Source organism: Pistacia vera, unplaced genomic scaffold (assembly GCF_008641045.1).
Source record: "Pistacia vera cultivar Batoury unplaced genomic scaffold, PisVer_v2 Contig1060, whole genome shotgun sequence".
Taxonomy (NCBI): Eukaryota; Viridiplantae; Streptophyta; class Magnoliopsida; order Sapindales; family Anacardiaceae; genus Pistacia; species Pistacia vera.
In genome coordinates, this window is record NW_022195094.1 from 449,072 (window position 1) to 462,837 (window position 13,766).

At 34.9% G+C, this 13,766-nt stretch overlaps 1 protein-coding gene across 1 annotated transcript; it reads right to left on the minus strand.

Annotated features, from left to right (window-relative positions):
* Positions 1-958: 958 nt before the first annotated feature.
* On the minus strand, positions 959-4,433 carry LOC116130608 (zinc finger BED domain-containing protein RICESLEEPER 2-like). The gene is made up of 3 exons (XM_031416334.1): positions 4,373-4,433; positions 1,889-3,949; positions 959-1,035 (listed from the first exon to the last, which is right to left on the minus strand). The coding sequence occupies exons 1-3, from the start codon at positions 4,431-4,433 to the stop codon at positions 959-961; spliced, it is 2,199 nt and encodes a 732-aa protein (XP_031272194.1).
* Between the last annotated feature and the right edge of the window lie 9,333 nt (positions 4,434-13,766).

Here is a 13,766-nt window from a genome sequence, read left to right on the forward strand (position 1 = left end):
AAAATAAAATGTGTAAGCCTAAAAACTGAAACTGAAACTGAAATTTATCTGGAAACCCAACAAATATTAAAAAAATAAAAAAATAAATAAAAACCAACTCTTAAAAAAATTAATATTAACCACAAACTGTTTGGTTACCCAGAAAAAGCAAGAAAACAAACGAAAATTAACATAAGTATCATAAAGTACTCTTCATTTTTGGAACCCAGTGAAACAAAAACACAATTTTCCATTATTTTGGACCCAATAACACAAAACCCCCCACTCAATTGACAGCAAATCACACACTTCAGCTTAGATAATTTCAGTTTCCATCAAAACAGGCAAAACACGCAGACAAACACTTATTTTCTCCCCATTGCCACATTTTCTCAGCAACCAATCAGTGGCAAATGTACTTAAGAAACAAAACTTCACCAGCATTAGAAGTAACGCCATTTCCAAATGCAACAAAAGAAAACACATCTTTTTAAAACAAACAATCAATCAATCAAAATTTTAAAAATCAAACTATTTTCAAAAAAAGAAAAAAAGCACCAGAAATGGCCATGGTGAATCCGCAACCACCACCGCAGACGTCCTTCCACGCGGATCCCGCTGTCGCGGGTAACCTCACAACCACCGGCGACCTTTGCGGCAACGCTCCTGACAAGTAACCCCACATAAGCACCAATTTCTCCTTATCCTTCTCCTCCACCTCCATTCTCTCAACTCTCTCTTGCTCTTCCTTCCCATTCATTTCGAGAAACAAAAATAAAAACGTCAATAGAAGGAAATGGACTTTTGTGAAGTTTCCATGACATGTGATAAAAAAATAAATTGTCAAACTACACTAAGAGGAGGAGTTTATGCAAGTACCTGTGGAGATAGTGTTATCAGGAAGCACCTATTAGGAGTGGTGAGAAGTAAAATGACGACATAAAGGATAGTTAAGAACAGATTTCCAAAAGCACAAAAGTCACACACCTTTGAAGTCATCCATAAGTATTGCTTCCATTAACGTTTCAATTTCCATCTCCTGCTCCTGTGCATAGTCTGTAAATTAAGATACAAAGAAAGCATTAGAAAGGAACATATCAACAAAGAAAGCATTAGAAAGGAACATATCAACAAATAAAAAGACAAACCAATTCCAACAATATATTAAATCTTGAATAACAACACATAGGGGTGTAAACGAGTCGAGCCGAGCCGAGCTTTTGACTTATCGAGCTCGGCTCGTTTACAACAGTGTCGAGCTCGAGTCTGACGAGCCTCAAAATTGAGACTCGAGCTCGAGCCGGCTCGCGAGCTTGAGCTCGATAAGGCTTGATCAACCACCATTTATCCGTGTTTGATCGAGCCAAATTCCCCTTTTTTATAACAATCTGCCTGCGTACAACATTTCATATTAACATCCAATGTTGAATTAACCATGACAGTTCCGAGCATTACAAAATGTCTATTACCTTACAAAATCAAAAAACAGTTCTGAATATATACAAATAACATTTTTAGGAGTACATATACAATCCACCAATCAAAATCACTATCCACCAGTAGGACTGTAGTAGGCTTGTGTTTGATGAAAGCCACAATTTCCCCCTGCCTCTAGAAAATGTTCAATTTAATAAGTATTTTTTAAGGTAACTATGACAAGAAAAAAATATGTATAATCATGAAACAAAAGCAAAAGGAATAAAAGTTTTACCTATGCATGTCTCCTACCACAGCCAAACCATGCACTGAATCCCAGAAACTTATGGGATAGGAAGGTTGATCTCCAACGGTTGCTGCTCTTCCTGAAAATGACAAAGGAGGAGCATTTTAAGTTTAGTTAGTATAAATATAAAGTAATAACTAAATTTAATAAAAACAATATTCAATATAAGCATGTAACCTACTTTACATCCTTTTTTCACCCCATTCAATGTCCTGCTCCAGTCACATCCACATAAGAGCATCTCCACCATGTTGGGAGCCAACGACGATTGGTACGTGTCAATAACCCTACTGCCGGTGCTGAAAGCAGACTCAGAAGCAACCGTAGTAATAGGAATGGCTAATATGTCACGAGCCATGGTAGACAAGATAGATAACTTTGTTGAGTTAGCCTTCCACCAGGTCAAAGCATCAAATGTCGTAGCATCCCCAACACATTTATGGCATCCCTGTCCCAGGTAACAGTCTAACTCTGATTTCGTTGGCTCAATTGTCTCAACCACCTCCAAATACTCACTAAAATCATCCCAATTATCCGCCATCTCTGCCGCTGCCCCTGACCCCTCACCAACCTCCTGAATTGCACCCCCTGTAGATGTAGAAGCGCGGGCAGCTGTCGATGCTTTACTGGCATCAACATACTCCCTATATACCTCATACAAGGCATCTCGAACAACATCCACATTTGCCTGCGATTCAGCCTGAGGATACATCTTAGGGAACGCCCATTCAATTACCCTCATCTTCAATCTGGGGTCCAAAATAGCAGCCACACCCATCAATAGATTACATTCTCCCCAATATTTGTCAAACTTTTCTTTCATTTTCCAAATCATGGTCTGTATAAACTGATCTCCATCCCGACTCTTACTATCCAAGATAATTTTTATTGTACAAACTTGTTTTAGAAACAAGTTTGATGTCAGATAATCACTCCCTGATATCATATTCGACGCAGCACTAAACACCTTCAAAATAGGACAAATTTTCTCAACTTTGTCCCAATCCTCCTTCTTGGGACAATATTGATAACTCAAATCCCTCTCCTTCAAACAAGGGAAAACACGCCTAAATTGCATTGCCGTTGTCAACATATCATATGTTGAATTCCATCGCGTTTTGCAATCAAGAATAAGTTTGCGAAATGGCAATCGTCGCTGTTGAACAATCTCTTCAAACACCTTTAGTCTACTCTCTGATGAATTGATATACGACACAGTATCACATATGTCCTCAATAATGTTTCTAATCTTATAAAGACCATCTTGAACAACCAGGTTCAAGATATGTGCACAACACCTCACATGAAACATCTTGCCCCCACATATGAGCTTCCCCATAGCTTGGAAATTATCTTTCAACACTTTTAATGCAACATCATTGCTTGAAGCATTATCCACCGATATCGTATGGACCTTAGCTTCAATTCCCCAATCCATCAAACACTTGAAAATTGCATCAGCAATGGCAACACCAGAACGGGGAGGAGGGAAATGAATAAAGTTCAACACCCGTCTATTAAACTTCCAATGATCATCAATCCAATGCCTAGTCAAAACCATGTATTCCATCCTCTGGTTGCCTGAATGCCATAGATCTGTGGTCAGACTTATCTTCCTAACACCCTTCAATAAGGTCAACAACTTCTGTCTCTCACTTTCAAACACTTTCATACAATCATTCTTACAAGTATTACGGGATATCGGAGTCCATTCAGGAATCCAGTACTTCATCATGTTGTTCAACCCCTCTTCCTCCACAATAGAAAATGGATGCTCATGTATCAGCACCCAATGTGCAATAAACTCCCTCATCTTCAGCATACTGAATTGGCCCCGTAGAGCAGGCAAGACATTAGAGCCACCCTGAGAATTGGAAGGGGGGAAATTTATTTGTTGTTGCCTTAAGTGAGCTGTTCTCTTCGCACACCTTTTCAAATGTCTGTTGAATTGTGTTGTGCTTCCACTGGTAGTGATTTTCAACTTTGTTTTACAATGAATACACTCTCCCTTCCCTATACCACTAGGGAGAACCACCTCTGTAAATTCTGACCACACAGCTGATGTCTTCGCTCTCTTCTTCCTCTCTAGTTGATTATCATTCTCAACATTTTTGGGGCTACTCACACTTTGCTCGGTACCACCTGAGCTTCCATAAATGTTATGCCGATCGACTACTCTTACTGTAACACAATCGTCGACGTCATCCAATGTAGGGGTGCTTAAGGAATTGTCTCCCGATGCCATACCTATAATTGAAAAATGAATTAACCACTATTGTTAGACAATATCATAAAGTTAAAATAATATATAATTGACATAATATATATTCATTTTACAAAAATATATACCCAAAAGGGTTTCTTCAATCAATGCAATTATGCAAGTGCTGATATATATATATATATAAACTTCCAAGAGAAAGAGAGAAAAAAGATTCCAAGTATAAAAACATCAGAACTCAATAACAAATGTGAAATCAATAAATATTGAATTCAGAAGATCATGCAGAATCACATTGATTTTCGTTAAACCAGTGGTAACCATTTCAGAGGGACTTATTATTCATCTAGGAAAAAAAATCACAAGTTGCAATTTGAGAAACAGAAATTGCTTGCCATAGATTTTAACTTGTGAAGAAGAACTATGCAATATAATTTGAGAGGATATACCTCTGACAACAGTAACAATTGCACCTGGAGCTGTCAATGAGCTATAGTCTATAGTGACCATTGATTCTGACAAAGGATGTTTTCCCAGAGAAAAATAATATTCACAGTTTCTTCACATAGATATGTAGAAAATTGTTCAATTATTTTGAAATCCCAAAAATATTTGACTTTCTGTAGCAGAATAAATACAAACTAGTCTATTTGGAATTGCATTATAACTCTTAGTAACAAAATTCTAGATACAACATAAACTGGGCTCAAACAATATATAATTTTACAAAAAGAAAATAAACCTACATCAAACAAATATGGCCCTAAATACAAATAATCATCAGTCACATTATCATCATCACTGACTTTTATGTATATCTTATATCATTTTATTTTCCTTCAAATTTGAGAGTAGACTTCAATTGCAATTTTCAGATAGCAAAATGAACAAATATACGATCTTTCATAGAGATGCTTAGTTTCACAGAAATCCCTCTAAGAGTCCAGAGAATGGATTAGAGTTACTTTAAAAAGGGCTTATCAAGACTGCAGCAAATTTAACATCCAGCTTCTTGTTTAAGGACAAATCATTGACTTTGAGCAGCCCCTACTTTTCTTCTAAAATTTGTTCTCCTCAACAAAACGAATATCTCCTATAATTATTCTCTTTTCCAAAAACAGAAGAAAGAAAATTTGCATAGTCCTATGATACAGACCTGGGTTTTAATCACACATCCAGCAAATTGAACACTCACCGTTTCAAGATTACAACCACAGAATAAGCAAATATGTAATAGCTGAAATATATTGATAAAGATGAAGTAGAATATTCAAAGGACTGAAGCAAAATAAAGGAAACAGAAAAAGAAAATAAACCCCAGCTAGCAGTTTGAGGAGCTAGCAACCTCCCAAACAAATCCTTTACAAAATCACTCAATGAATAACTTATGCAAATATTCTCCTTTATAAGCACTTTTTTGGCCTCCTATCACTAATATTCTACCAACGTGTCCGCATTAAACAGTGAAAAAGCTTATGATATTTTCTTCTCATCACCAGGCAAAATTCTTAACAAGAAATCTTCAAATAAAAAAACAATGTCAGTTTGTAGCTGAAAAATAAGATACACGGTAACTGTAGTAATCCATAAAACAATGTCAGTTTGTAATAAAGCATAAAACAAACAAACCTGGAAGTTTCAGAGTGTTGGGCCTCCTTTTCCGGTTGTCGAGATCGGAGATGGCGACGGAGATTACCGATTTCAGTTTTCAGAGTGTTTGGTTCGCGATTTGGGATTTGGGTCTTTGATGGAGATTTGGGATTTAGGGCAGGAACTGAATTTGACACTCTGTTTTGCAATATCGTGTTATTTCAAACTTGCAATTAAGGGGGAGGGGGGTAACTGTCATTTTTTAAAACATTTTTTACTATAAAATATCAGTTTAATACCTAATAGTTTAAAAAATCACCAAAACACCCTGTGAAGTGTACAGTGCTTAATCGAGCTGAGCTAGGCTCGCGAGCCCACGAGTCGAGCTTTACTGTGTTCGAACTCGACTCGGTTAACGAACCGAGTTTGAGTCGAGTCGAACCGAGCCTTATCAGGCCGAGCCTTTATCGAGCTTTTATCGAGCCGAGCGAGCCGGCTCGGCTCGTTTACAGCCCTAACAACACATATAATGACAATATCAATCGATTGAATTTAAATGAATACGAGGGGACAAATATGAATTTATATATATAAACAAAGTTTTCTTTAGACCTTTGAATGTCACTATTTAATTGTTATTAATATTTAGGTGAATATGAAAAGACTAATATGAATCTATATATCTTTTAATTTAGACCTTAGGATGCACAATATATGCCTATTAATACAAATAAATAACAATTTTAGAGCTACAACTGAAGTCTTACATGACAATCATATATTAATAGAACTCTTAAGATCATATGTGACATCCCACGTGGAATTCACATGACAATCAATAGCAAGGGTGGGCTTCAGAATTATATAGATTATATTAGAATTTATATTAAAGATTTAAATTAAAAAACATAAGCAATATTTTATATAAAATTTGAATATAGATTTTAATTTTCGTATATTAAGTATATAATAAATTTTATTAAAAAATTATTTTAAATAAGTTAAAATATTCTTAAGAATAGTTTTTGAATGATGCTATATAATATAACCCATCTTTTTTTCAAACTAGCTTCATTGAATTTAATTAAGTTCTATGATATAATATAAAAGGTCATATAAAACCTAACTTCTTTATGTATTTGATTTCATATATCTAAGCATTTTGTTTGGTTTGTAGATCCATATGGGGTGTATTTGGTGTAACGCACAAGACTTAACTAACTTTTTTCGTATTAGATTAGAGACAATAAGATGGAATGATTTGGTTGAATATAATGGTATCGTATGCTTGTTATAATACCGAATTAAATGTATTAATAATTATTAAATAATCTAATTATTGAAAATAAATAAATTTTTAAATAAATAGTAACAATTTTTTTAAAATTTAAATTAAAGAAAAAATTAGAAGTGACCTATAGGGTAGTCAGCGGCCAAAACTTGTCTCTCTCGCTAGCGGCGTGTCTAACAACAATGTCAACCCTACTAGGTTGATCATCCAACATGTTGGATATCATTCATACTTTGTACAGATTATCAGTGTATGTTAATGCACTCTAGGGTCTAATTAGTAATTGGGCTAGTTATTGGTTTGTAAATATTTGGGCCTATGAGAGTTTAGCCCATATGGGATTATGTTTATTGTTAACCTAAGGTAGCAGTGGAAAACCTATTGTGAGATATACTAAAGAATAGATAGAAAAGAGTGAGCTTACTTTTCATTATTGTATTCTGTAGATTTCAAATCACTACTACATTTGAATATTGGACTAGTTCCTTGAAAAGGAACGAACTAGGGTAAATTGTTTGTGTTCTGTTATTATTTTATTCTTTACTTGTGGCATGGTTTGGATTCGGATTCAACATTTGGTATTAGAGCTTACAATTCGTAGTTAAAATCTTTTCTTGATTGAAAACAATAAGTCATTTTCTAGAGAGATGTCGATTGGTCAAACACATTTGGAAGTCGAGAATTTCGAAGGACATAATTTTGAGTTATGGAAACTTAAGATGGAGGATCTACTTGTTGACATAGATTTGTAGCATGTTATTGAAGATTCAAAACCAACGGTGGAAGAAACTTCAGCATCTGCAGATCAAGGGTCCGCATCAAAGACAACACAATAGGATCGACAAGATTAGAAGACGCGAGGCTTGATTAGAAAGTGTCTTGCAGATTTTGTGTTGGTGAATGTTTTGGGTGAACAATCTGCAAAAGATCTCTGGAACAAACCAGGATCTCTCTATCAAAGTAAGTCTCTTGTCAACAAACTATTTCTACAAAAGAAGCTGTATAATTTGCATATGAGAGAGATTCGTTTTCAACACACTTGAATGCATTTAATACGCTTATGGGACAGTTGTTGTCAATGGGTATAAATTTAAATTCGATGATGATAAAGCCATTATGATGTTGTGCTCGTTACTAGATTCCTGGGAGAATATGATTGTTGTTGTTGGTCGTGGAATGAATTCTCTGTCATTTGAGAATGTTGTTGTGAATTTATTGTTTGAGGAAATTAAATGATAGTCTATGGCCGGTCGGACCGGTGACGTCAACATAGAACCGTAGTATGAAACTTGACAGACATACTCTTGAGAAATTCTCATCAGTCCCTATAGGTTTGTAATCCAGCAAACACACCCCTACATGCAACTTTTTAAATGAACCAGCCTCAGCTCAATTCTCGGCCTAGGCCTAGTTAATGGCCTGTTTATTTTCAGATTTGAGCCCATGTCATTTTCTATTTTCCATAATTTTTATATTTGAAAATAGATTTTAAATATTATGTCAAAAAAATATCACAAGAAACATTTTTATAAAAAAAATGATTATTTTAAATATTAATTTTTAAGTATATATAATAGTTTAAAAATTATAGTATAGAAAAGCAAAATCAGTTTAAAGAGAAAAGTCCAAACACACCTTTGAGTCCAACAAAGCCCAAATCCGGGGAAGACTATAATAGAAAAGGGAGTTGCTATTCTTACAAAGAAGCCTACAAAGGAGGCATACAAAGTTAATCTCCACCCTTCATCTTCATAATTTCTCTCTCTCTCTCTTTCTCTTTTTCCGTTTTTCTTTTGTTTTTTCCTTCACTTTGTAAGTTACTTTGTAAACTTCTTTGTAAGGATAGATTTATCCAATAGAAAAATGCATCAGTAGAAGAAAAACTGAAACAGGAAAAGTAAAGTTGATCCAAAAATTGCAAGCTTAGAAGAAGCTTCAAATCTTTTTTAATCAATCTCTTCTTCTTGACTTTCAATTTCAATCCAACTAATCTCTTAACCCTTTTCTTCCTTTCCTTCTTTCTTCTTTTGTGTGTGTGTGTAATATATATATATATATATATATATAGAGAGAGAGAGAGAGAGAGAGAGAGAGAGAGAAGGAATTCCAGTTCAATTCCCTCGACTTTTTTGAAGGGGGTTTTGGTGTGAAGATTCTGCAGAAGGAGGTGGCAGTGATGGTGGTGTTAGGTGGAGTGATTGTCGCCAAAAGCGGCTGGATATCAGCCTGAAGACAAGCAATCGCGTGAGCCACCAGGTGGATGACGGTATACGATCAGCAAGCGCACTTGGCCGGAGATGTTAGAGGATTTTTTTCATGGAGGTGAAAGTGATGCCAATGGTGGTGTAAGGTGGGTGCAACGGGCATCGAAAACAGGCTGTAGATGGATATTAGTAACTTGGTTTAGCCACTAAGCTGGTTGAACCAACAGTTTGACACTATTCCATTGGTGCAATTGGTCAATCAAGCTAATGGCTAAAACCGCTTTAGGTGTCCCCAGATGGAGAAGGGGCCGGTCGACGGTCTGACCTGTCGAACCAACCGATCCGGGTTTTAGAACACTGATATGGAGTAGATGAAGTTGTAATCTACGTTTGATTTTTTTTTTTTTTTTATGTTTATCGATAATTTTCTACTCGTTCTTTTTTTCAATATTTTGTTGACAGTTTTTTTTTAATCGATTGTTGATCTTTCAACTTATCTAGATTAATTAAAGTTCAAAGTTTCAGCTTATTTGTTTAAGAATTTTTATTAAATTTTGTATATATAAACAATTTAGAAGTCAATATCCTTTATTTATTTAATATTAAAATAATCAAAATCAAAGTATCAGGGGTATTATAGTAATTATAGTGCTTGTAGTTGTTTCTAATAACAAAATCCATTAACGTTGAGCAGCGAAGGGTGGAACATTGATGGTTTTTTGTTCAAGGGGTACCAAAGTAATTTTCAGGTAACCATAGGTGGACAAATTAATTTTGGTCACTTTTAATTGAAGGTTCCAAGAAACTATTTGGGCCTCTGTGATGAATAACCCAAGAAACAATTATTTGGACCTAAGAAGTAAGAACTAACTGTTTATAGCCGAAGTGGCCATTTGTGTTGATTAACCCAAGAAGCAACTATTCGGATTCTTGTTTCTAGTAGTCCAAGAATCAACTATATTTGGACTTTCCATTGACTAATCCAATAAATGCCAAAATAGTCGCTTCTTGGGTTATATATAGGATGAGATCTTTTAACTTAAATTTTTTTACGCAAATTTTCAACCGTGGATTCAATACAATCCAACGGTGCAAGACTTGTTGAGGTGGCAAACAAAATAACTACAGTATCTCCAAATTCATTCTCACATCCATTGGATTATAAGATATCCACGACTGAAAATTTATGCTTTTTGTTTTTCTTATGAGTTCATGTCCGAGTTGTGTCTTAAAAGTTCTTGATCACCATAAACATTACATTTAATGTTTTTATAGGCTAATTTTAAAGGATAATCTATTCAAGCACTTTTTATGTGTGTTGGTGATGTTAAAATACAAATGCAATAGTTGTAAGAAGTAATAAAATGATGAACTATAGTTCCCATGAGGATAATGTATTGACCAGTGAATTCTCTAGTTATAATATTAATTGAAGCAACAATAAATGGATTGATAGAAAATTAACAATTACTTACAAATTAACAAAATAGCAAAGAATGACAATGAAACTAAAGCAAAACCCATTATTCAAACGAGTCAAACAATGATAAAAAATGTTAAGGTGTTGATTTCACCTAGTTATGCTTGTTCAATTTATAGCTTATGTTACCTAAGTTCTAATTTCTTGATTGAAAATCGAATTTTCTAATATGTTTGGTACTCCTTCTCAGGTTATACCACTCCACTCATTCCTATTAATCTTCCAAACCCAAGAATTGAAGTCTAATACATCTAAATTTTTTAAGCTTCATGGAATTTTATCTAAATTTCATAGATCGCTTTTATCTATCTCTATTAATTTGCTCAATCTATTGTGTTTATCCCAATAAGCATATATCATGAATCATTTCTCAGTCTCATCGTGAACAACACATCATTTGAATGGTGAACAGGCATCCAAAGATAATAAGCATACAAATAAACACTCAAATCATGAAATTAGAACTAAAAGCAACTCAAATCATCCTAATCCAATGTCTACAACTCAAGTTATCGTAAAAATATTGAAGCACATTCCAAAATACATCTTCTTCAGTGCGCAGACGTGTCGTTAACAACTTCAAGCCAAGTTTTCACCATTTTTCAGTCAGAATTAGGAAAAATCCAAAGCATGAAAGTTGTAGATTTGCCTCTTATCTTTCCAAAGATGTTGAAGTCAGGTTATTCTGACTTAACAAGCTCAAGTTATGTTATTTATGCTTAAAGTCATCATTTATGCTCACAATCATCGTTTAAACCTACAAAGCACAATTAAGTGAATTAAGTAGCAATTATGGTGTAATACATATGAAAAGTATCCTAAATTCTATTGAAATTCAATGCAAAATCACTATGAAAAATTGGATTATCAATATACCTTGAAAATCTAAAAACTAAAACTATTTCCTATTGAATCTTTTATCTTGTAGTATTGTTAAGATTATATAGTTTCAGATGCTCCATCATGTTCATGACTTCATGTAGAAACGTAGGTTGTATATATGTTCAGAGCAAGGGCTCTAAAAAATTAATGGATGTTACTTTCAATGTGTTAAAAACCAATACGGGGTGAAACCTGGTAAAGTGGCTGAGTCTCGGATTGATCGGTTTAACCGATTTGACTGGCAAGTTAAACTGGTGTCCAAAAGTTTGAAATCTAATAAAAATATCCCTAAAAATTGTATGTAAGTCCCTACTATTTAATTTATTCCCTTAATGTTTCATTGGTGTAAAACTTGCATTCTTGTATTTTACTATGTGCAAATGGGAGTGAGGCAAAGAGACAGCTAAGATTGCTAGGACAGTAAAGATACTTTAGTAAAGTTGAATGATGGAGGGGCCTGAGTCCCACTTTCCTCGTTTGTTACACCGCACTAACAAATTAAATTGTAGTTTAACGTTAAAGGTTTATTTCAATTAAAGTTAAATAAAGTTAAAAGCTTTAGATCATTTCTAAAGTAGGCCTTGAAACATATTTAGAGTAATATTTGTCGACTTATTTCATTCCTTGGAATTATAAATTTTATAACTTTAGCTTTAGGCTCTTTTGCATTTCATTTGGGCGAGAATTATTGCAAATTGCAATAATGGTGGAACCAATACTTTTTATAAACGTTGCGGAAGTCTGCCTTGTTTCATCATCTCCAATAAATATATAATATTTTAAAATCAATGAGTTCATTATCTTTTCTCTTTATTGTCGGAAGGGCGAGTCCTGATTGAATGATGGAAGGGCCTTAGTTTTCACTTTCCACGTTTCTCACAATGCACTAAATAATTAATTCTCTGCTAGTTTAACATTAAAGGATTATTTCTTCAAATTGGGTAATATATAATTAATTAAGAATAACATTTATGAAAATTTTATTTCAGTTATTGTAATCGAAAACTGGAGTAAAATAACATTTATTTTATTTTACTTAATTACTTTTATCAAAATAAATTCTTTTAGCTTTTTTAATTAATGGAATTAGTTAATAAATGTGCTTTCTAATTATTTCTTTAATAAAGTTGAGACATTTACATTTTCGTTCCTAGAGTCTGAGGACCTTGTTTTAAAAAACTAGTAAAATAATTTGTCGAAAACTAACTGCTAAAGGGTGTATATGTCTTTTTCTTTTAGTGATCAGGGGTATCCGAGCTAGCTTGTGCGCACCTTTACTAATCACCCGAGACCATGAAATGAACGACTGGGTAAATTTTCCAATAGTCACCTTTATTAGTAATCGAGGGGAATGAACGCAATATCTATTGAATAATATATCTAAGAGTCTCTATCAGCTATTGTCATAGTTGTCACCTAAGGGCGTTTAAAGGGCATATATTCCTTTCTAACCCTTTCTTAAAATTCAAACCTGTGTTATTGATTGAAACAGTGGATAGAAATATCCATTTAGAGTAAACGACATATTCCCACCCAAGGTTTATCTAAAACTTAAGTTAATACTCCTGGTTTCATTTATTCCAAATACCCACCCTTAAATTAACACAGTTAGTGAATGTTGGGTTCTGACGGATGCTATTACCAAACTGCCTTTCACCCCATTTCAAACCACCACGGCACCACCTGAGCCACCCAAACCACCACCACAACCCATTCCAAACCAAACCAACCCATCCCAAACCACTACCATAGCCATCCAAACTATACCCCATTCCAAATCCCACAGCCGACCAAACCACCACCATCACATCCCATTCCAAACCACCCCATCCCAAAGCCACTACAGCGTCCAAACCACCACCACAGTCAGCCAAATCACCTCATTCCAAACCCAATAGCAACCACCAAAAATCATACCATTTCAATAAAACATAAAACAAAAGCAAAAACAAAAAACAAAATAGAAACCCTAGGGAGGGGGCTTAAATCGGTGTTGAAAGGTGGGAAATCGGGGACGGAAAGCATGGGGTTATTGGAGAGGGCTCTTTGATGAGTTAAATTGTGGGCTTGATTAAGATTTTTGGTGATAGGGTTGCCGGAAAGAGGTTGGCGGAGTGCGACAGTTGAGGTGAAGGGTGACGGCGAAAAGGGGAGTCAAGGTGGTCGGGGGGGCAGTGGGTTGGGATGGTGAGGCGCCGGAGAGGAGGAGGTGTAGAGGGAAAAAGAAGAAGATGGGAGGAGGAGGTGGAGATAAGGAAGAAAAGGAAAGGGAAGAGGAAGAAGATGGGAGGATGAGGCGTACTTGGGAAAGAAATGGGAAGGGAAGAGGGGAAAAAAAAAAAAGAAGAGAAAACCAATCTGCCCCTTTACTGTTAAAATAAAGGAAATGATGTTAA